Source organism: Kogia breviceps, chromosome 7 (genome assembly GCF_026419965.1).
Source record: "Kogia breviceps isolate mKogBre1 chromosome 7, mKogBre1 haplotype 1, whole genome shotgun sequence".
Classification (NCBI taxonomy): domain Eukaryota; kingdom Metazoa; phylum Chordata; class Mammalia; order Artiodactyla; family Physeteridae; genus Kogia; species Kogia breviceps.
This window is the reverse complement of record NC_081316.1, coordinates 116,807,086-116,832,131: the sequence shown is the minus strand read 5'-3', so window position 1 is coordinate 116,832,131 and position 25,046 is coordinate 116,807,086. Positions and strand designations below refer to the sequence as shown.

Genomic DNA, 25,046 nt, shown 5'->3' with positions numbered 1-25,046 from the left:
AAATGCAAGTGTGTCATGTTCTGGGTCAGTCCTGCGTCTTTGTGAGACAGGTTTTGTTCCGCAAGGGTGGTTGCTACATACTTGCTGGTTATTATTATTATTTTTTGCCCCAGGTGCATTTTGTTCCAGACGCTGGAACTGTGGCCCAGATTGTCTACACCGATGACCAGGTCCGTCCACCGCAGCAGGTGGTATACACGGCAGATGGTGCCTCTTACGCGTCAGTGGATGGTCCGGAGCACACGCTGGTCTACATCCATCCCGTGGAAGCTGCGCAGGCACGTGAAGGACTGTGGTTCATAGTTTGTTTGTTAATCAGTTAATTCACCGATTATTTAGGTTTACTCTCTGACAGTCACTGTGCTATTTGCTGGTGATACAGGAAATATTCATATAAGATTTATGCTCTCAAGGAGCTTATAACCAACTGGGCAGAGGAAGGATATGGTTTATTTATTTAAATTAAATGTAATAAGGAGTTAGAACACTAACCTCGAATGAGTTCTTTCCCCAAATGACTATTGATATTGATTTTTTAAAAAATATATAAATTTATTTATTTTTGGCTGCGTTGGGTCTTCATTGCTGCGCCCGGGTTTTCTCTAGTTGCAGCCAGCAAGGGCTACTCTGTGTTGTGGTGCGTGGGCTTCTCATTGCAGTGGCTTCTCTTGCTGTGGAGCACGGTCTCTAAGTGCTTGGGCTTCAGTAGTTGTGGCTCACGGGCTCAGTAGTTGTGGCTCGTGGGCTCTAGAGCCCACGCTCAGTAGTTGTGGCACACGGGCTTAGTTGCTCTGCAGCATGTGGGATCTTTCTGGACCAGGGCTCGAACCTGTGTCCCCTGCATTGGCAGGTGGATTCTTAACCATTGCGCCACCAGGGAAGTTCCTGATTGATTTTATTAACAAGATTATCAGCTTTTACTTTTGCTAAGGTATCAACAAACCAGACCAAACATTGTAACTTAATCAAGACAGATCAGTGAAAACATGCAGATTATTTCAGTTAAACGAGGGATCCTACTAGCTTATTAACTGCTATTTACTAATAACTTACTGATGTGTAGAACTGTAATAGAAGCGCAGGTAAAAACTGTACAATTACAGCTACTTTCAATTTTTGCCAGTGACTCTGAATATTAGTTTCCAAATGCATGACACGAATATTCCCCAATATATAAATGTTAGTTTGTATGGGACTTCCCTGGTGGTCCAGTGGGTAAGACTCCACGCTCTCAATGCAGGGGGCCCGGGTTCGATCCCTGGTCAGGGAACTAGATCCCGCATGCATGCCGCAAGTAAGAGTCTGCATGCTGCAACTAAAAAGATCCCGTGTGCCACAGCTAAGACCTGGCGCAGCCAAAATAAATAAATATTTTTTAAAAAAACAATGTTAGTTTGTATTGTTAGCACTTTACAGTGTACAAAGCACTTTTTTTTTTTTTTTTTTTTTTTGCGGTATGCGGGCCTCTCACTGTTGTGGCCTCTCCCGTTGCGGAGCACAGGCTCCGGGCGCACAGGCTCAGCGGCCATGGCTCACGGGCTTAGTTGCTCCGCGGCATGTGGGATTTTCCCGGACCAGGGCACGAACCCGTGTCCCCTGCATCGGCAGGCGGATTCTCAACCACTGCGCCACCAGGGAAGCCCACAAAGCACTTTTAAACATATTAAAAGAGAAATCAGTTCCATGGTTTATAGTAGGATCCTGGTAATAAAAATTTGCCCTCATGCAATATTTAATCAAGAGACTCAAGTCACTCCCAAGAAGACATGGGACCCACCTAATAAATACCTTTCAAATCTACATAAAGATGAAATTGCCTAATAGTCAGCTGGTACTTTTGGAATGTCCCTTCTTAGTTTTAGTCCCCTAGCTGTATTAAAATAAGTGCATGTAGGGCTTCCCTGGTGGCGCAGTGGTTGAGAATCCGCCTGCCGATGCAGGAGACACGGGTTCGTGCCCTGGTCCGGGAAGATCCCACATGCCGCGGAGCAACTAAGCCCGTGAGCCATGGCCGCTGAGCCTGTGCGTCCGGAGCCTGTGCTCCGCAATGGGAGAGGCCACAACAGTGAGAGGCCCGCATACCGCAAAAAAAAAAAAAAAAAAAAAAAAATAAGTGCATGTAGATTATGTGAAGAATGTCCTGTGACCAACGTTTGGTTCATTACTGTGTTACTAAATGTCTGAATTATGATAATTTTTTTAAATTGTCAAATATAAGAAATCTGACACTGGCTGAAATGCTCTTTTACAGTTCTCTGGAATCAACACTTAACCTTAGTTCTTATGCCCATAGGTTTGCTAAAGCCTCGGGCAAATTAAAGTCTCTCGGAAAGAATACTTTTCTGGACTGGAGATTTTCTGTGGTACCCTGGCTAAAATCATTTTGAAGATTTTCCTTCTCTATTTATCTTTGCTGCACCATGACCCAAATTATGTGTTTATAATCAGAACTTTTAAAATTATGATTTTACTGGCTTTTATCCAAAAAAGAATCTGTGGAACATTAAATTCAATTTCTTTTCCTTCTACTTCTCTTGTGATAATGAGCGTGCATTTGTATTTGAAAGAGTTGTAGACCTTGGGTATACAGTACTCTTCTATTTGCCAGTATATCTCCAACTATTTTCATTTAATTGCAAGTCTACCCCTGTGATAGAGTGTTACATGTTGAATGCATGCCCCCTTGTTCGTGGCATGCCTTTTTTTTTTTTGGTGGTACGTGGGCCTCTCACTGTTGCGGCCTCTCCCGTTGCGGAGCACAGGCTCCGGACGCACAGGCTCAGGGGCCATGGCTCACGGGCCCAGCCGCTCCACGGCATGTGGGATCTTCCCGGACCGGGGCACGAACCCGTGTCCCCTGCATTGGCAGGCGGATTCTCAACCACTGCGCCACCAGGGAAGCCCCGTGGCATGCCTTTTTAATTAACTGTGACATTCAGTCTCAGGAGAGGCTTTGCTTTAGAGTAAACTCCTGAAGTATGAAGTATGTTAGCCAATAGAGATGGTTAGCTCTTACAGTCTCTTTGGAGCCATCTGGATGAAAGGCTTTAGCAAAATGTAAGATTACTATCTTTATCTTCTTTGTTAACGAAAGATTACTACTAGCTGTTTGGTAGTTAACTCTCTCAGGAATTGGTGCTTAGCAGTAGTATAATTTTTCCTGTGTAGATGAGCTGTCTAACGATCTATTGATAAGTTTTTGTTGTTGTTTGTTTAGACGCTGTTTACAGACCCAGGCCAGGTAGCTTATGTCCAACAGGATGCTACAGCTCAGCAGGTAATGTGTTGCTTTTTTGCCTTTTTGTTGATTGTGGATAATACTGAAGTTACCCTTCCCTGGAATGCCCCCAGCCCTCTTTACTGGATGTCTATTTCTCATGCGTTTAGAATACTCTCAATGTCTGTTAATGAAAACAAAGCAGAACATGACACTAACACACTCTAACCAGTGTACACTACAATAGCGTGGTAATAAAAAAATGATTTGTCAGGGAAATTTAAGCATTAAATTAAAATAAGCATATCAACTGGATATTGGTTCAAGTTCCAAAGAGTAATCCTGAGTTTCAAAAATGTCTATGGAAATTGGGAAACATTTTAGTACTTGGTCTTTTTTTAAAAATTATTGAATTATAGTTGATATACAATGTTGTGTTAGTTTCTGGTGTACAGCAAAGTGATTCAGTTATATATATAATATATATATTCTTTTTTCATATTCTTTTCCATTATGGTTTATTACAGGATATTGAATATAGTTCCATGTGCTATACAGTAGGACCTTGTTGTTTATCTATTTTATATATAGTAGTTTGTATCTGCTAATCCCAAACTTCTAATTTATCTCTCCCCCTCGTTTCCCCTTTGGTAACCATAAGTTTGTTCTCTATGTTTGTGTACCTGTTTCTGTTGTGTAAGTAAATTCATTCGTATCATATTTTAGATTCCACGTACAGGTGATATCATATGATATTTGTCTTTCTCTTTCTGACTTACTTAATATGACAATCTATTTTTAAATATTAGGGAAAAATTCCTGCTTAAATTACATATATATTTAGTGGCAACCTTCCTCATTCTACTTTCAGAGAATTGAGATTCTTCTTGGTTTTCTTTTAAAACATTTCTTTCCTTTTATCTATATTTCTAATATATCCTACTTGACTTTGAGGGACTTCTTTGTTATTTTCCTCCAGGTTGCAAAAGTGATAAGGAAGGTGCAGAAGCTAGATATTGTCAGTCTTACCCTCAAGGGAATGTGAATCCAAATAGTTTTATTTTCATGCTGGCTAGTATGACTGTTATTTAGCTATACCACTGAGTGTCATGAGTAATTATCAAGTAAATTCTCATTAGTAAGCACTTTCTGCTTTTAAAATTTTTTAGTAGGTGATTTGGAAACTTGCATTTTAAAATTTGGAAAATGAACAGTAATTGTGTTGGTGTTATTTATGAAATCTAGCGAGAATTAGGAGTCTTCGTCGTAGCAGTTATGGTTGAATTCATTCCTGATTGGTAGTGACCTACAATTTTGTGGGTCTGCCATCTTGAATGAGAACTTGTCTTAGTCCATCTGGGCCACTATAACAGAATGCCATACACCGGGTGGCTTACAAACAACAGAAACTTATTTCTCACAGTTCTGGAGGCTGGGAAGTCCAAGACCAAGGTGCCAATAGATTTGTTGTCTGGTGAGAGCCCTCTTCCTGTTCACAGATGGCTGTGCCCTCACATGGCAGAAGGGGTGAGGCTACTCTCAGGGGTCTTGTATAAGGGCACTAATCCCATTCATGGGGGCTCTACCCTAGTGACCTAATCACCTCTCAGAGGCCCCACCCCCTAACACTGGTCACAATGGGGATTAGGTTTCGACATATGTATAAACTTTGGGGAGACACAAATGTTCTGTAGCAGAGTTACTATTTTATTTTAGTAATTTTTTACTAATTAAGTTTACTCTTGATAAAACAAATCATGTCCATTTCTGTGAATATTTATTGATTCCACCAAGCAAGCAATGGATAGATTTAATTCATTTTTACAACTTGGCAGGAAAAAAGTAAAATGAAATGTCTTTGTGTTTCATAGATGATTAATTCATTCATTAATATTTGGAGTAATGATTTTTTTTCATAAAAAGTTGAAGCAATACAAAATAAAAGAGAAGTACATTAAAAAACCCAAACAAACAAATTCTGCCCAGGAACATCCTCATTAATTTATAATTGGTGAGGATGGCTTTTATTATTCTAGATTTCCTTCCAGACATAAAACAGACAAAGATAAACAAGCAGGGGAAAATTGTGCCCTAAATGCTATTATTAATCTAAATACTTTAAACTTAAATTTACTTGAGTGTAGTAGAAGGAAAGCGAACGGAGGTGAGCCTGAAAGAGGTTGGAGTCCTCACAGTTTCCTAACCGGCCTTGGGATCCGGTCCCCTGTGTCCCCAGCTCTTGCTGTGGTGACCTGACATCGGCACACTGACACTTCCTCCCCCTCCTCCCCTCCCCCACTGTTTGGTGTTAGTTGCATTATTATTGTAACTAATGTATTTATGTTCTGTTCAGTAACCACAGCTATTTAGAATTTTGCTCCATTATCTTCTGGCATTTAATTTTTACAAATCTTGAGTCTAATTTTGATTATTTTCCTCATTCCTTTTCTATCTTAATGCCTGTTTGAGTCTTTCTTTATCCTTGAAGTTTTTCTTTGAAGTCTAATGACTTCACCAGCATATGAATCAGAATTCCCTAGGACAGGGTATGTCCTTTTCATGTATAGGTTAAGACTCTGTTTCGGGAACATTTTCATCTATTAGGTTTTTGAAGATCTATTCAGTTTCATTTGATATGTTCACTTTTCCAGGAATATCAGTGTGAGTATATTGACTCTGCTTTCTATATCTAACATTCTCTCTGTGATCATTTTTATATCTATTCTTTTCCACGTTATTTGTGTAATTTCCTTTATGTCCCCCATATTTCCTTACTGTTTTTTAAACTTTTTAATTAAATTATAACATACATATGGAAAAGTGCAAAAACTTATAAGCAGTAGTGCAATGATATATCACGAAGTGAACACACTCTAACCAACACCCAGATTAAATAATAGAACATTACCATCTCCTAAAAGCCATCCTCATGCTCTCTCCTACTCACTTCTCCTTCCCTTCTCCTCAAAGGTCACAGTCTCTTGCCTGTTGACACTGTAGACTGGTTTTCCATGGTTTTGAACTTTATATGAACAGAATACCTTAGTATGGTTTCCTTTTTTGTCTTTTTTTTTTTTTTTTTTTTTAATTTTTATTTTGGCCTTGCCACTCAGCTTGTGGGATCTCAGTTTCCTGATCAGAGACTGAACCCAGGCCACGGCAGTGAAAGGGCCAAATCCTAACCACTAGACCACCAGGGAACTCCCCTTTTTGTCTTGTTCTTTTGTTTAACATTCTGCTTGGGAGAGTCACATTGTTCATGTTGTTGGGTGCCCCTGCGGTTTGTTTCCCTTCTATTTTTATTGCTGTATCGTGTTCAGTTTTATGAAAGCACCACAGTACATCCAGGAGTGCAATCCTTCCTCCACTGCGTTCTTCTTCAGGAGTTTCATGGCACTTTGCTTTTCCATACACATTTTATTTTATTTTTTTATTTTTTTATTTTTATTTTTATTTTTTTGTGTGTGGTACGCGGGCCTCTCACTGTTGTGGCCTCTCCCATTGCGGAGCACAGGTTCCATATGCACAGGCTCAGCGGCCATGGCTCACGGGCCCAGCTGCTCCGCGGCATGTGGGATCTTCCCTGACCAGGGCACGAACCCGTGTCCCCTGCATCGGCAGGCGGATTCTCAACCACTGTGCCACCAGGGAAGCCCCATACACATTTTAGAATCAGGCTGAAGTTTCCACCGAAGTCCTGCAGGAAACTTACTGGTATTTCATTGTATCTATGGATCAGTTTGTGAATAATTGACATCTTTATAATATTGAGTCTTCCAGTCTGTAAATATGATCTATCCATGAGTTTGTTTATTTTTAAAATTTTTATTGAAATATCGTTGATTTACAATGTTGTATTAGTTTCAGGTGTACAGCACAGTGATTCAGTTACATGTACATGTATAAATATATGTATTATTTTATTACATTCTCTTCCATTATAGGTTATTACAAGATATTGAGTATAGTTCCCTATGCTACACAGTAGGTCCTTGTTTTTTTTAATTTAATTTAACTTATATATGTTTGGCTGCGTTGGGTCTTCGTTGCTGTGTGCAGCCTTTCTCTAGTTGCAGTAAGCGGGGCCTACTCTTTGTTGCGGTGCACAGGCTTCTCATTGCGGTGGCTTCTGTTTGCTGCAGAGCATGGCTCTAGGCACATGGGCTTCAGTAGTTGTGGCACGTGGGCTCAGCAGTTGTGGCTCGTGGGCTCTAGAGCGCAGGCTCAGTAGTTGTGGCGCACGGGCTTAGTTGCTCCGCGGCATGTGGGATCTTCCCAGACCAGGGCTCAAACCTGTGTCCCCTGCATCGGCAGGCGGATTCTCAATCACTGCACCACCAGGGAGGCCCCAAAGCTGGATTTTTCCCTTCCAGTTTTATTGAGATATCATTGACATATAGCAGTGTATTATAAGTTCAAGATGTATGGCATAATGACTTGACTTACCTACATCGTGCAGTGATCTCCACAGTAAGTTTAGTGAACATCTGTCATCTCCAAAATTAAACAAATAGAAAAAAAATTTTTTTTGGTGATGAGAACTCTTAGCATTTACTCTCTTAACAAGTTTCACCTATAGCACACAGCAGTGTTCATTACATCTATTGTGTTGTACATTACATCCCTAGGACTTATCTATCTTGTAACTGGAAGTTTTACCCTTTGACCACCTTCATCCAATCCCCCCTCCCCCTTCCACCACCTCTGGTAACCACAAGGAGCATCTCTTTTTCTATGGGTTTGTATATTTGTTTTTGAAGTATAATTGACCTACAATACTGTATTAGTTCCTGTTACACAACATAATGATTTTTTTCTATACATTTCATATATTCCACGATGTCTAGTTATGATATGTCACCATACAAGGATATTACTCACTGACTGTATTCCCCACATTGTACATTTCATACCCATGACTCACTTATTTTGCAACTAGAAGTTTGTACCTCTTAATCTGCCTCACCCATTTCTTTCCTTCCCCCACCCTCGGATACTCTGGTAACCACCTGTTTGTTCTTTGTCTATAACTCTGTTTCTGTTTTGTTATGTTTGCTCACTTACATCTTTTATTTTTTATTTCTTCTTTTGTCCCCACTTGGTCTGCTGGCCAGGATCTCCAATACATTATTGAACAGAGGTGGTGCTAGTAGGTTTGTAGATTTCTCATTTTCCTTCCTGATCGCAGAGGAAAAACTTTCACTACTTTACTATTAAGAATGATGTTTAGTGCAGGATTTTCTTTTCTTTTTTTTGGCTGCACTGTATGGCTTGGCTTGTGGATCTTAGTTCCCCGACCAGGGATCAAACCCATGCTGCCTGCAGTGGAAGCGCGCAGAGTCGTAACCACTGGACCGCTGGGAAGTCCCTAGTGCAGGATTTTTATAAAAAGAACACATTGATTAAGAAAGCTCCCTTTATTTATAGTTTTTTTTTTTTTTTCCTATATGCGGGCCTCTCACTGTTGTGGCCTCTCCCTTTGCGGAGCGCAGGCTCCAGATGTGCAGGCTCCGCGGCCATGGCTCACGGGCCCAGCCGCTCCGCGGCATGTGGGATCTTCCCAGACCGGGGCACGAACCCGTGTCCCCTGCATCGGCAGGCGGATTCTCAACCACTGCGCCACCAGGGAAGCCCCTATTTATAGTTTTTAATGTGTGTTTATTATTGATTGATGTTGATTATTATTCATGGATGTTGATTTTTATCAAATGCTCCTTTTGAATCTGTTGAGATTTTTCTCTCTACTGTTAATAAGGTGGATTATATTAATTGATATTTAAAAGTTAATCCAGCCTCGCATTCTGTAATAAACTCTGTTTGATCCTTTTCATATATGTCTGGATTTGGATTTGGTCTGCTAATATTTTGTTTGGGGTTTTATATGTTTATTCAATAGTTCATTGTATTTTAGCCAGTGTATTTGATATTTTTTTTCTTTTAAAGTACTTTCATCTTGATGATATTTTTTTCTTTTAACATCATCCTGAAAAGCTACATCATCATTTTTTTTGGCCGTATAGTATTCTATTATGGGGATGTACTATTATTTATATTCTCCATCTATTGTTTTATGTGTAGGTTCTTTCTTTCTTTCTTTTTTGCTACTGTAAAGAATATTCTCACAGATGTCATATCAGATTATTTCCTTAGAATAAATTCCCCAAAGAGAAATGATAGAGACTAAAGGTATTCACATTTTAAATGATTTAAGAACCAAGATTTTTGTGAACGTGAAAAAAGATACAAATATAAAAATCAAACACTTTAAATAAAAAGTTAGAATCCTAAATTTGAATTAGAATATCAGTATGAACTCATGACTTTTTTTTCTCTTAAAGAACACGTTTTCTAGTTCTGGCCACTGAAAGGTTTAGATGAAGTCATCAGTCCAGTAGCAATGATGTGGTCTCTAAATACAGTTTTCCAATAAAAGGAATCAGGGCTACTTAGAAAAATGACAGATTCTAGCCCTGGGGCAGAAAATGTACAAGATGTGCCTGAAACATCTTGTCTTATCAGAACGCAAGGAAGCGAGTAAAAACTTCTCTTCTGGGGTCCCAGGAAGGAACTCAAGGTCTAACTTGAAGGGGCCCAAATGGGACAATTTGACTCCTAAAAAAGAAAAAATATCTACAGTGGATTGAAACACATTAAGTATATTTAAAATCCACAAGTTCATACTGATATGAAAAGAAATAACTCTTTGGTCACTGTCTGAGGCTGCTAGGGGACCACCACATTATTAGGAAAGGTGGTAGATGGCTGAATCCAGCCTTTCCCACGAGTGTCCTCAGGTAAACAATCACTTGATGAGGGACATTTCATTACAGAGGCGTCCAACTAATAAAGAAAGGGGGGATGACTGGCTTAGGGTCTCACCGTTTTTCATCTCCTATCATCAGAAAAAAGCTGACGTGGCACTTTGTGGTGAATGGATCAACTTACCCCTCTGAGCGTCGTCAATATCACTGAAAAGAGAGAACATTCATTACAGGGTTCCTGGTGTTGTGTACCTCCTCTTGACATACAGCACTGTATTTTTCCACATAAGAGGTATTCCTCCCCCCAAATTGAACCTGAATCTGATCGAGTCTCTAGATTTCACTGCCAACTAATAGGAAGCACAGTCAACAAAGTGGAGCAAGTTACAAGACACACAGGATGCAGTTAGCACCATCCAGACTGCGGGAAGCAGACACATTGCGGAGGAAAAGAAGGGAAATGGAACTTACAGATTAAAGGAGGCTTCAGAGACATAGCAGTCAGATGCAGCACGTGGACCTTGTTTGGGTCCTGATTTGAACAAACCAACTGTAAAAAAAAAATGATGAGACAGTTGGGGAGATCCTAACGATAACTGGATATTTGACGATGTTAAGGAATGATTATTTTTTAGGTATGATAATAAATGAAATATAAAAGTCCTTTTCTTGTAGAGATATCTACTGAACTACTTAGAGATGAAAATATATAATGTTTGAAGTTGGCTGCAGAACAATGGAGTGAGGGGGAAAGTGGGTGGGAGAACAGTTGAAGGAAGGTGAGCTCTGAGTTGATAATTGTTGAAGCCGAGTGATGGGTACATAACATGTATTATACGACTCTCTATTTGATATAGGTTTGAAATTTGTCATTATAAATGGGAAAGTCATTTTGATAGGACTTTCTAAATTGCTCTTCAGATGCTGAAAAATTTTACATTCCCACCAACAGTGTATGAGATCGCTCATTTCCACACGCCCTTGCCACACTGGGTATTTGCATTCTTTGAATATTTTGCCAATCTGATAAGGAAAGTGGTATTTTGTTGCTTTAATTTTAAGGTATCATTTTAATTAGAGGTTTTGTTGCCATTTGCACCTCACAGGGCCCTTCATCTTCTCCAGTCTCCAGAAACAATCTGCCTGTTTATGTTTTGTACAAAAGAAAAGTCGTTCTCAGAGAGCTCTGTGAACCCCGCATAGCAGGCAGTACAGCCATTGCCTTAGCATCTATCTTTACTGCAGTTTCCTTTCAACTGGCACGTTTTTTATTTACGGCTGTAACACCTCAGTGATTATCAGTTTATTCCATGACCTGGATAGAAAGTTAGAGTGAGGGTTTAACATAGATAATGGGTGCTTTTTTTTTTTTTAATCCTTAGCAAAAAGGTTCCTGTTTTTTCAATGGTCTGTAGTGGTGGCAAAATCCATTTGAAGCCTTTTTCATATACGCGTTCTCTCGTCCGTAAGGAAGGCAAGGGACTCTCCAGACCTAGAAGCACAGTCTCCGCTTTGTTTCTGAAAAGGAACATGTGTGGCTCCCCACACACTGAGAGGAAAATATGCTGCCCTCATAATTGGTCTCAGTAGGAACCCGGAGCATTCTGTTGTGTTTGCTACTGTCCAGTGTAGTTTCATGTTTCACTCTCGGGTAAATTGTATCCTGAAATGCATTATGTCATTTCAGAAATAATTACCGAGAGTGATGTTAAGTGGGAAAGAGAAAGTATACCATGAGTTTAACAAATTCCTTTTCCTCTTGCCATGCTTAATTGTGCGTTACAAAATGCCCGGGCGTAAACCATTTTTGTTACTAATCTTTTCCTCTAAGTGAAGCTGGCACCACGGCTCCCCGCCCTGCTGGCTGGCTGTTGCCTCAGGAGCAGGTGTGTTACCTCGTTGCTCGGGTGCTCACGGTGTGTGTGTGTGTGCTGTTTACCTTCTCCGTGAATCAACTCAAGTCCGCAGGGGCCGTCGTGATGTAGAAAAGCAGGGCAGAGTCAGAATGTGGATTTCATCTCTGCCGCTTAGGAGCTGGGTGGTAAAGTGATCTGGCCTCAGAGGAATTTAGATCCATGCCTGGCACGCAGTAAATGTCAGTTGAATTTGAATTATTCATGAAACAAATCTGTAATGCATGCCTACTGTGTGTTAAGGTCCATGCTATCTGAAATTCATAGTTCTTACCTACAAATGATTATCCTCCCCGCTTTCCATCCCTTTTCAACGGTAACTTGCGCGATTCTGGTATATGTTCCACCTGTGCTGTAGCATGAGGAGGTTGTCCATCTGTTTTGATGTCAGCTTTCTCAGCAGTGGTGAGAAGCCAGCAGTAACTTGCCTGACCGCAGTCTTTCTAGCAGCATCTGTTGGGGAAAAATACAGCTCAGCTTCATGGGAGTAACTCCCAATTGCTGAATCCATTCTTTCAGTTTGGTTCTGCAAAGAGATAAAGAATTTATGAGGAGTGAAGGTGGATATATGCTTTGGTTTGTTCAGTGTGTGATAACATTCATCACTAAGGCTGGCATAAGCTTTGAGTGGCTTAGAGTAAAGGGTGATATCGAAGCTGCGCTCTGAGACAGCAAGTAGGAGCCGATCAGATCAGGGTGCAGAGCGGGGAGGGGGGGCAGATGCAGTTCTCTTGCCAGAAGTCCCTGTTCTTTTGCTTGTTGACTCCTCATGTCAGTGGGCATTTTATTGTTGTTATTGAAGTTGAAGCAGAAGCATCTCGCAGAATTTTGTCCTCCTGTCTACACTTCTAAAAGGCCCTGAGCTGCAGATGGAATGTCATGCAAGAGTCTGGCTCCTGGGTTAAGTGAATGCATGTTAAAACACGCATGTGCTATTTGAGGTAACTGATTTTTATCTGCTTTCTTCAGCCTGAGGGTTTCATATGTTGGGCAGTGACCTTTAACTGCCTTGGCAGGTCAGATTCTGTCATATTGTTTCTTTGCAGCGTTTGAGAGGTTCTTAGATGCACAACTGAGAAGGGATGTTTCTCTGAAGAGCTGCAGAATGTCATTTCCCAAAGGGCCAAATGTATTTCCACAAACTAATCTTCATTGGATACCTGCTGTGTGGCCAGCAGCCTTTTAAGGTTGTAAAGGAAATACATGCTGTCACCTCGGTCCTTAAAGAACTTACGATAATAATAATAATCTATTATTATTAATATTAAGCACTTACTAAATGCCAGACACTCTACTACTGGCCTCGTACACACATTGTTCCCACTTAACCCTCACAACCACCTATGAGGTGTGTATTACCACGCCCATTTTACAGATAAAGAAACACAGGTTCAGAGAAGTGTGTTAACTTGCCAGCATCTCAATCCAAATCTGTCTGACTCCAAAGCCTGTGGTCTGCTTGCGTGAGGTACAGTTAGAGAGGCAAGCCGGGCTCACAGGCAAACGCACACGAGTTGGCAATGGAGACAAAGCTACGAGGAACAGCTAAGGTGTGACATGTCAGAACCAAGATTCCGAAAGACCTTGGCAGACTGAAAGAACAGAAAAGACAACAGAATGAAATTTCCTAGAGATGCGTGGCCGTTTAAGTAAACATCAGCCATGTAAGTCCTGAGCAGGAGAAAAAGGTTCAGTCGCGCTCTTTGAGCGGACAAGGGGACCCAGTGACCTGCCGGTTCCGAATGGGGCAGCACTAGGACGTGGCGGTCTCCAGTAAACGCTGGTGCGAGCTGACGGGGATCCGCTGAGGGGTGGGTGAATGGACACAGCAGGACCCTGGGAAATGGGTCAGTGAATTAGGGGTTTTGGTCTTGAAGTACTGCAGGAACTGTCTTCATGTGGCACAGAGGGGCCACTTACCTGGTGTAACTCGAGAGGGAAGTCGGGGAGGTCTTGACTCCACGGGAACGTCCCTGAGCTGTTCCCGAACCATCCGGGCTGCCTGGTGGGCGCTGTGAGGAAACGTGAAGCCCAGGCTGGACGGTGTCGCTGGGTGGGATTCTGTGACTCCAGGGGCTGCAGCAGGTCAGAGCAGGGAGCGGACGCTGTTCCCAGAGAAAGCGGACGAGGAGGACAGGGTTTAGACGGTTGCCAAGGGAAGAGCATTCTAGGCAAAGGAAAGACAGAGAAAAAAGCGAGTAGGCAGTTCAAAACGCATGTCTTACTTGTTGAACGGGGGGAGGGCATGGTTTGAGTATGAGTAATGGTGCTAACGGGGCAGGAGAAATGTGCTTGCATCAGAGAGACCTGAGTGGTATATAACCCGAGGCCGCTTATTTAGGAGGTGAGAACTTTTAAGGTACCATTGTTTTCTTCCGGTGTATCTGGTAAAGTTGCATGAATCGAATCCATGACCCAAACCGTGTCTTATTTGCAAAAGACTAATTTCAGCGTGATGAACAAAATAAGCCTCTCTTTCCTTGTTACTTACAAACCGCGGCCTCCCCGAAGTGTGTGAAAGGAGAGCTGGTACCCACCGGATTTTACCACCTGTGTCTTGTACCACGTGTTCACTTTTAAAGCCACGTGGTTGAAGGTGGGTCAGACCTTTACCTGCATGTTATGGTGTGGCCACCTGCAAAGGCAGGAGGGTCCCCACCCCAAACCAAATTGAGGCTGATGATACCACACATGCTCCAGGAGGGCTTGGAAGGGTTTGTTCCTTTCATATTGGAAGTCTCCAGGGAGACAGGGCAGGCACCTCATGCAGGTCTGCAAAGGCTGAGAGAGCAAGGAAGTGGGACTTGAGGTGAAGGGTGGGGTCAGCACGAGAGTCCCCAGCACCTGGGCAGGGGCTTGTGGGATCCGAAACTCTCGCTGGCACCAGCGGAGCCCAGATGTTGGGGAGCAACAGCAAAAAGGAAAACAGATTCCTTATTACAGCCCATAGGTGGACATACAAGTCATTTCTGCAGGGCCTTGGAGGGAGCTGGTGAGAAGAGTATTTTGCCGAAACCTTGTGTTCTGCGTGCGTGTGTCCCAGCTAAGCCCAAACTGGCTGCACTGACGTTACGATTAATCGTTGTCCAGGCCTCGTTGCCGGTGCACAACCAGGTGTTACCTTCAATTGAGGGTGTGGATGGCTCGGACCCTTTGGCGACCCTGCAGAACCCCATGGCTAGACTGGAGGCCAAGGAGGAGGAGGAGGAGGAAGAGGAGGAGGAGGAGGAGGAGGACTCAGAGGAGGAGGAGGAGGAGGACGGCGAAGACACAGACCTGGACGACTGGGAGCCTGACCCCCCTCGGCCCTTCGACCCGCACGACTTGTGTAAGTAGAGCTGCCTCTCGGGAGCGTGTGTGGGCGCAGGGCGGGCTGGCCCCTGCCGGGGCCCCTGGTGCAGACGCTGCTCCCGACCTAGGTGTCCCCCTCGCTCCGTCCTCAGGCAGCCTGTGAAGGAGGCCCTGGCCGTCCCTAGAGTTCTGGTTGCACCGACGAGTGGACTGAAGCCCAGAGGAGGCCGGGCAGCCCGCTCAGTGCCACAGGGGACCGGGGCTGGGTCAGGACCGAGCCTCAGTCTCTGATCCCAGAGCTCCAGCTGCCAGGCCGTGATGTTGTCCGGTCCTGGCAGATCCGGCCATTTCCGACTCCACAGGTTCCTTTCCTGCTTTACCTCTCTTCATACCAACCTTTAAAAATGCCCGTTATAAAAAGACGCCTGTTACGAAAAGACACCCCAGGCACCGGAGCGCTGCGTTTTCTAACTCGACTAATGCTCTCCCCAGTCTTGTGAGGTCGGCAGCTCTCCCAAGGTCGTGCTCAGTTGTTCAAGAATCAGGGTGCAAACCCGGGTGTCTGCTGGCTGCAGGTTCCCAGGACTACTGCCTGTCCGTCCTGCCTGCTTGGGGGGGGGCGGGTCCTGCTTCCACCCACCAAGCCTTTGCCGCTGTCCACCACCTTCGTGCCTAGGTGGCAAAGTCCTTATCTCCTCTTGTGAGTTACGAGACTCTGCAGAGCTTTGAGGTCTCGCCGTATTTCCCCCGGACCTTCCTTCCGTGTACTGGTGGTAGGCCTGTTTGCACGGGGCCAGTGTTCATCTCCTCGCCCAAAGAAGGGCTTCCTCATTTTGCTTTTCTTTGAATTCCTAAGTTTTCAAGGCAACTCCTTAGTCAAATACACACAAGGTCACTTTATCTTATCGGTATCAATACAAGATAGCCCTCCATTATTGGCGAACTGTGGAAATTGAAAATACCCATTTTCTAAGTCAGGTCATCACACAGCCAGAGTTGGGTAAACTATAATTACTTAATCAGATTTGTTGAGGGTCGTGAGTAATGCTCTCTGTGTGGCTCAGTCACTTTTTTCTCTTTTGTGGCCGTACCGATCTCATCCTGGCGGTGATGAGCCGACAGACGCGTGACACTGGGAAAGGGGGTGAACGTGGGGGCTGGGTGCCAGCCAATCACCCGCAGCGTGAGCTGAAAGTACATATCAGGGCTGGGCTAATTGTGTCATCCGGGTGAATGAAGGATGGGATGCTAAATTCATTCCTTTCAGCACTATCTTCACGCAGGACACGTGGAAATCTCAAACTCAACGGCGCTCTTTCTGTTGATGTAGACATGCCCAGGCGATAAGGCTTCTGTAACTCCCTTTGAGGAAACGGATTAAACAGTATTGTCAGGTTTTTAAGACACAGCTTTATTGTGATATAATTTACGTACGATAAAATCCACCTGAGTTACATATTATAAAATTCTCATCAGATTTGGTAACATTTAGCCTAACAAGCTCTCCTTTCCTCTTTTCAGACATGTTATAATTGACTTGTAAGTTTAATGCCGCTATTTGAATGAATACCCAATAGAGGAATACATCACGGCCCGCACATTACTTCCGGCAGGCCGCGAGCTAATTCTGCCTGACTTTAGAAGAAAAGCGCAGGGGTTTAGTGGTCTCTGAGGAGCAATGTTATTACAACGGAATGGGTACTGCGGTTGTGGGAGTTCCCTGAGGTTGGACTGGGAAATTTAGATCTGGGGATTTTTCAGGTTGGAACTTTTTCCCTGAGACGGTCTCACTGAGGACTTCTTTCCCGTGTAGGGTGTGAGGAGTGCAATAGCGCACACCCTTCCGTGTGCCCGAAGCACGGCCCCCTGCATCCGATCCCGAACCGGCCGGTGCTGACTCGGGCGCGGGCGAGCCTCCCCCTGGTGCTCTACATCGACAGGTTCCTGGGCGGTGTGTTCTCCAAAAGGCGTATCCCCAAGCGCACCCAGTTCGGCCCCGTGGAGGGGCCCCTGGTCAGGGAGTCGGAGCTGAAGGACTGTTACATCCACCTCAAGGTAATTTACGCTCCAACATGGTCCAGTCTCGTTCCGACGATTTGTAAGGGGCACGCGTTTTCCCACCAAGCCTCTTAATGCAAACTCATAGCGGTTCGTTAGCGCTTTTCTTTTCTATGCTTGACTTGTTTCAAGTGGGGACGTTTCCTCTCTCACCGGTGACACAGAGGGTACGGTTTCAGTCCCCGAAGTCTTATGTGAATAGTTCTGCGAGGCGTAGTTCTCAGGGGCTGGCTTACTCTGGGAGGGCTGCCAGAATCAAACACGACAGACCGGGGGAGCTTAGAGAACCGATGTTTGTTTCCTCACAGCCCTGGAGGCCGGAAGTCCAAGGCCAAGGTGCAGGCAAGGCCGGCCCCCTGTGAGGCTGCTCTCCTTGGCTTGCGGGTGGCTGCCCTGCGGCTGCCTTTGCACAGGGCTGTCCCTGTCTGTAAGGTGCCTCTGGAGCTTCTCTGTGTGTCCTGAGCTCCCCTTCCTATGAAGACACCAGTCAGATGGGATTGGGACCCACTCTTTCAAAGCCCTGTTACCGAATGCAGTTATGGGGGGCTAGGGCTTCAACACATGAATTTTGGGGGGATACGAATCATCCCATAAAAGGGACTCGACAGCTTTTTTTTCAGATTAACTTTGACTGGAACACAGAGAGAATTACGTCAACTCATGTTATCTGTTAAGTGCCCATAATGTTTTTAGGAAAACCTCTTTTCGGTTTTGTTTTTTTAAAAAATTAATTAATTAATTAATTTTTGGCTGTGCTGGGTCTTCGTTTCTGTGCGAGGGCTTTCTCTAGTTGCAGCGAGTGGGGGCCACTCTTCGTCGCGGTGCGCGGGCCTCTCACCGTCGCAGCGCACAGGCTCAGTAGTTGTGGCGCATGGGCCCCGTTGCTCCACGGCGTGTAGGATCTTCCCAGACCAGGGCTCGAACCCGTATCCCCTGCATCGGCAGGCGGATTCTCAACCACTGCGCCACCAGGGAAGCCCCTCTTTTCAGTTTTTGAAACAGGGTCTATCCTGTTGAATCTTTTGTTGAAGAATAGTTCACGGTGTGTTACGGTATATTTACACCGATGTCTGTTCCTCACTTTTGATGCTTTTGCTTCTATCCAACCCCTCTGCTGTCTGCTTCTTGGAGAGCCACTCTGTAGAACCGAGAAAGGCAGTGGGGAGGGAGACTTTTGGTGGTGTGTTTTTGAGAAATCAGCAGCTGTCATGGGGAGATTTTCTTGGTGAGTGCTCAAGGTGTCCTAGAAAGAATATAACTTCGTAAAGAGACATACCTATCACCAGGCTACACACTATAAACGAAACGCAGTTGAATCCCCAAAGGAAGCAACTTGTAACAAACTGGAGAGTATTTTGCTTGCATTTTCTGGCTTATTAGTAGCATTTTTTGATGTGTTAGTTAATGATGAAATATCAACCAAAGCTGTACACTCAGGGTGCTAACTTTTAGATTTTGCTAAGTAATCCTCCTGTAGGCGAGTCTTCAGAAAGTATCTTTTTCCTGTTCCATTGGGCAAGACACAATGCCAGTATCTTTCTAGATACAAAGGGGAGAGTCAGCATATCTGGCTAATTTCAGGAACAATATCTTGCATATCATTACATGAGTATCTATCATATTAGAGGTTTTGCGTATGTGTGTCTTTTTACTTTCACTCTGGTTGCAGGTTTCTCTTGATAAAGGTGACCGAAAAGACAGGGATTTGCATGAAGACCTGTGGTTTGAGTTGTCTGACGAGACCCTTTGTAACTGGATGATGTTTGTGCGCCCGGCCCAGAATCACCTGGAGCAGAACCTGGTGGCTTATCAGTATGGCCACCACGTGTACTACACAACAATCAAGAACGTGGAGCCCAAGCAAGAGCTTAAGGTACAGGGCTGGGTCAGTGGCGCCTTTGCTAGGAATTGCAATTGCATCACGCTTTTCCGACTTTTTTTTTCCCTTTGCAGAGGGATTCTTGAAAAAATGGTCCTTTTCTTGTAATTCACTTACTTACTGAGCACTTGCTGTGTACTATCCACTTCTAATAATCCCACAAATAAAACAGAATGAAAAGTATATGACTTTTGAGATCTATCAAAGGCATTCGTGAAGGTATTAGGCCCAGGGGTGAGGAAGTAGTTGTTTTGGGGGCACAGACAGGTCTGTGTGATTAAAGATGGGCTTACTTCACATCATTTACACATTCTAAGGAAGAGTTAGTTGGGAAACAGGAGATCTTGTAAAATGGAATTCAGATGTATGGGCAAGATTTCTTTATCTGAAGACTCACTTTACCCAAAGAATTCTATGCACTGACTTCTGATTTTAGGAATATATTTTTGGGGGATAACGCTCTCTAGGAATTTGTCTAAATATTAACTCTTGATGATTAATGAAAATTCCACTATGATTCTAAGGGAAAATCCCCTCCCCTCCTCCCCCACCCCCCCGTTTTTAAAGCTATGTTAGGAACACGGTAAAAAGAGGGGGTCAAAATATTAAAGTTATAAATGAAAAATATGTTAGAAATGATTGCTTTGGTACATGAACACTGAATAGCACTGTGCCTCAGTGTGGTAAAGTGAGAAATAGATACTTCTTTGGGGGGGGACAAAGACCTAGACTTTGTTTAAAAGCTGTACAAACCCTGCGTCTTTGAAACCGTCAGGTAGATAGTCCATAACCTCCAAAGAAAATGTGTAGAAGGAGATTCACATCTCACACCTGTATTCCAATAAATTCTTGATACTGAATGAATACTTTTTAACTGTGGAGGGGAGATTATTTTCTCTTTTAATGCAGTAGAAGGCAGACAGATACAATTAAATAAGAATATAATAGTTCAATATAATGAACAACCAAAACAACAGATAAAAAGAAAGCAACAGAATGGGGGAAATATTTGTGATACATGTTAAAAGGTTTGCGTATACAAACTGAGAGAAAGTTGTGTGCCTCTAACCTCACTACATCCATATGGACAATAAATAAATATCGGGAATAGACTTTATTTGGGGGAGGACTCAAACAGTAAAGAAATGTTAAAATTTTTTTTTAAATGTTGATAATTGAAAAACCCTTAAAGCAACTATGAGTTAATATTTTTGTTAATTTAAACTAGCAAAAATAAACAGATATAATACAAGGAATGTGAGGGTTTAAAAAACAGGGACGTCTGTTTCAGAATTGCAATATTTTATAGAATATTTCTGACAGTAGGCAGCAAAAATGTTCTTGGCTGAGTAAACCCAATCCTTGAAAATAAGTCTGAGGAAATAATTATAAGCAAAGATAGAGCTAGATACATTAGAATTTTGTAATTTTTTTACTGACTCAGACATTAAGATGCACCATTATTAAGAAAAATAATACACTGCCAGCTGAGTTGTGTTACGGTGCTTATTTTAATCAACAGAAATAGTTATTTTATATTTATTGCAGGAGCTATTTTGGACTTATTTAGACATAATTTTGAAATCACATCACACTTATGCATATTTAAAAAGGTACACTATAAGCAAAATAAATTGGTAAAGGTACAAACTGCTTTCTGTGCAGTCTTTTTTTTTCTTTAACTGGATCATTGTTTTACTTTAGCATGGATGTTTGTGCTTTTGTATATCTGTCATCTTCTGTGCCATCAAGGTGTTGATGATGATGCAGTGTTTTTAGAGTAAGTGCTCTGCTGTTACCTCTGGGATATTTTTCCAAGCCACTGATAGCTTCTCTGTAAGTTTTGATGCTGTGCTTTCCTATTGACTGAACCCATATGTGTCTTTTTCTTCAATTGAAACACATGTCCTTGGAAGTTGAGAGTTTTTTGATCAAGTCAGTGGGAAGTTTCTGATCACTCGATGTTTGATACCTTAATGAGAGTTCCTCCGGTATGATCACACCAGCCTTGCATTGCTTTGAAATTTCTTTCGTTTATTCTGAGGGAGATGGCAATTTTTTTTGGCCTTCATTTGCATTGCTTGGCAAGTGTAGCACCTCACGGAGTGCCAGTGGGACACATACTGGAATGAGGTGAGAATAGAAAGATCTTGGCCAGGTTTGTGCAGGAGCAAATGCAGGTGGTCATGGCTACGTCAGGGCAGTGACCACAGAAGGCCATGGATTGGGAGGCACACTCTGATTTCTGAATCAGAGAATATGAGAAACATACCTCTTGGAATCGATGAACAAGGTAGAATTTATAACAGCAGAATGATAAACCACCTAGAAGTCCAACCACAGGGTCATGGTCAAGTAAAGTATGGAATACAGACTCTGTAGAATATTATTCCACAGTTGAAAATGAAGTCTCTCAGTGTGAGTATTTCCATATGGTTAAAATAATGTTCCACAACAATTGTATATGATGAATCCATTCAGTGACCGACACATGGAGCTTGTACTATGCTCCAGACACTAGGAGAAGACAGACTGGTGCCCTGCATTCAAGGAACTTGTCCTCTAGAGGGGAGGCGGGCAGAAAGGTGTAAATAAGCAAATAATATCAAACAGTGGGAAGTGCTGTGAAGGACACAAAAGGTGTGAAAGGAGCAGATAACAGGAAAGGCCCCAATTTAGGTGTGATGGGAGAGGGCAGGCCTTGCTGAGGAGGTGACAGTGAAGAACCCAGCATTCCTGGTGGTGGAAGAGCAAGGCAAGAACTCTACATGTTGGAGGAACTGAAGGTGGGTGAAGGAGAGTGGTGGGAGCCCTTTGCAGACCAGCGTCAAGCACGTGAGGTTTACTGAGAACCAAGCAGCTGTTGCAGGCCATTAAGCACGGGAGTGTGTGATGAAATCAGACTGTGTTTCCAGAAGACCGCGCTGGCTCCTGCGTGGGGACTGGAAGGCAGGGAGCAAGAGTGGAAAAGCAGAAGCTCGTTAGAAAACCAGGCAAGAGCTCATCTTGGTGTGCGTCTGAGCCACCGAGAGTTCTCCCTGGGGCATTACAGAAGAAAACAGAAATATGGTGCTCCAGGGGCTAAGGCTCCGTGCTCCCAATGCAGGGGGCCTGGGTTCGATCCCTGGTCAGGGAACTAGATCCCACATGCCACAACCAAGAGTTTGCATGCCACAACTAAAGATCCCGCCTGCCGCAACTAAGACCCAGCGCAGCCAAATAAATAAATATATTTTAAAAAGGGTTAGCTTTTAGATTTCAAGTCTGAGCAACTGTGTGGAAGGTGGGGTATTTACTGAGATGGGAAAGGTAGGCAGGGGTGGGGGGTGAGGAGGGGAGCATCTGGAAGTCAGTTCCGCACAGGCGCCATCAGGCAGGTAGTAGAATGTAGGTAGAGGGCAGGAGGGGAGGGTCTGGGGTAGAGGCAGTGACTGGAGTCATTAGCACAGAGTTGGCTGCAATGGATGCGATCACCTCAGGAAGAAATAAGAAGGCCCTGGACTTGGACTACGCTTCGAGGAACAGCACTGTTCAGGGGTGCGGGAGGGGAAGGAGAGCCAGACTGGGAGACTGAGCGGAAGCGGCCCGCGGGGTAGGACGGAGGAAGAGGCTCAGGAAGGCGGGGCAGCTCTGGTGACCCAGCAGTGTCTGGGTGGAGCCACTGTGATCACAGCTATGGAGAAACCTGTGTTTAAATACAGATAAAAGAATTGGAAGAGGCTCTGCTTCATGCAGATCAAGAGACGATTGATGTTATCTCTTGTGAAGTTGTTCTAATAACAAAACCAGGGCTTCCCTGGTGGCGCAGTGGTTGAGAGTCCGCCTGCCGATGCAGGGGACGCGGGTTCGTGCCCCGGTCCGGGAGGATCCCACATGCCGCGGAGCGGCTGGGCCCGTGAGCCATGGCCGCTGCGCCTGTGCGTCCGGAGCCTGTGCTCCGCAACGAGAGAGGCCACAGCAGTGAGAGGCCCGCGTACCGCAAAAAAAACCAAAACAAAACCAGTTTTTTATCTTTTTATTTTTTACATTTTATTTATTGATTTTTTTGGCCTTACCGTGTGGCACGTGGGACCTCAGTGCCCCGACCAGGGATCGAACCCGTGCCCCCTGCAGTGGAGGCGCGGAGTCCTAACCACCGGACCGCCAGGGAAGTCCCACAGTTTTTTACAAAGGAAAAAGAAAACACACAGTGTGTCTTGGCAGACGAACTTCCTGACTGACCGTCTGCGTTGACGGGGTCACCTCGCAGTTTGGCTTCTTTTGTCTGTCTGTTTTCCGTGGGCTGTAGAAAATCCTGAATTCTTTCCCGTGAGCCGGAGCAGGGATTGAAGCCCGTGAAGCACATCCGGTGATGCCCTTAGTCCTTGATGATGTACTTGGCTCTTGCAGGTGTGGTATGCTGCTTCCTATGCCGAGTTTGTGAACCGGAAGATTCATGACATTTCCGAGGAAGAAAGGAAAGGTGCTTGGACTTTTTCATTTTTTTGTATTTCATATATTGATTCTAAATTGTATATATTACTTACATCTTTATGCAATGCCTAATTTTTCTATCTCTCTGTATTGAAGATATTCTAATAGGTTCTTTAGAGTTGCTCATTCCTGTCTAATTCTAGGGTCAAATGACAATGACATATTTACCTCTCTTTCATGGGTGCTGGAAAATAGTATTTAATATAATGAAAACCTCCAAATACTAAATTAGGACCTAGGTCAGAGGACGATCCCTATCGAGATGTAATCATCTCTGAACACACACGGCAAGGTAGGCATTGACTTTGCTTTCAAAGTAAATGTCACTGAAATACAACCTACATACAGAAAGTGTGCAAATCCTAAGTAATGGCCCAATGAATGTTCACAAGGTGAGGACACCTGGGCAACCTGCACCCAGATCGAGACACAGAGCGTGGCCATGGCCCCAGGACTCCCCTGAGCCGTGTAATTCCTCCTCACTCCCAAGTGTAACTAATCTGCCGACTTCACCGCCACAGATATGATGGTGTGCTTGTTACTGAACTTTTCATAAATGGAATATTATGTGATACGTACAGTTCTGGTGTCTGGGAATCTTTTGTTTGTGAGATTCTTGCACACTGTTGTGTATTATTGTAATTTGTTTATTCTCATTGCCATTTGGGTTTCTGTTGTGTGAACGTACCACAAGTCATTGATCTATTTCTACGATAGAAATGTGGGCTGCACAATGCAATCCTGACACTGACTAGCTGGAGGCAGGTCACAGTCTGCAGGTCAAGGGCAGAGTCCTCCACAAGACTCTCCCGACTTAGACAGCAGCAGCCTCAAGCCCTGGGGGTCCCACGCTCCCTGCATGCTGACCAACTACCTACAATTTAGGGAGTTCCTGCTAACCCCCTTATGTCTGATAATTCTCTAGAACGGTTCATGGGACTCAGAAAAGTGCTGTACTTACGAGTACCATTGTGTTATAAAGGACGCACGTGGGGACCACCCAAGTGAAGAGACACTTAGGGCAAAGTGTGGGAGGATCCCAAATGTGAAGCTCCCATGTCCTTAGGCCGCGTCACAACCCTGGAGCACTGATGTATGATTACCAGCCTGGAAGGCTCACCTGAGCTTCTGTGTCCAGAATTTTTATCAAGGCATCATCACATAGGTGTGATTGATTGGCTCCTTGGCCTGTGACTGGACTTGCTCTCCAGCCCCTGCTCCCCTCCGTGGAGCTCAAAGCCCCAACCCCGTAATCAGACGGTTGGTCTTCCTGACGCAGCCAGCCCCATCCTGAGCCATCTCATTAGCATAAACTCAGGTATGGTCACAGATCACCGGGAATAACAAAGACGTGCTTCTTACTTGGAGATTGCAAAGATTTAGAGGCTATTTACCAGGGACTGGGGACAAATGCCAGCAAAATTCTTTCTTATACAGCAGGGTCGTTTCCAGTT

The 25,046-nt window shown here is 44.0% G+C and overlaps 1 protein-coding gene across 1 annotated transcript in view; it reads left to right on the top strand.

Annotated features, from left to right (window-relative positions):
- Positions 1 to 25,046, top strand: part of PRDM10 (PR/SET domain 10) — an 89,181-nt gene that overhangs the window by 32,400 nt on the left and 31,735 nt on the right. The window contains exons 3-8 of the mRNA XM_067039327.1: positions 114 to 278; positions 3,218 to 3,277; positions 14,982 to 15,219; positions 16,996 to 17,237; positions 18,910 to 19,113; positions 23,509 to 23,581. Coding sequence (XP_066895428.1) covers positions 114 to 278; positions 3,218 to 3,277; positions 14,982 to 15,219; positions 16,996 to 17,237; positions 18,910 to 19,113; positions 23,509 to 23,581 — 982 coding nt within the window. The remainder of the gene's footprint in view (positions 1 to 113; positions 279 to 3,217; positions 3,278 to 14,981; positions 15,220 to 16,995; positions 17,238 to 18,909; positions 19,114 to 23,508; positions 23,582 to 25,046) is intronic.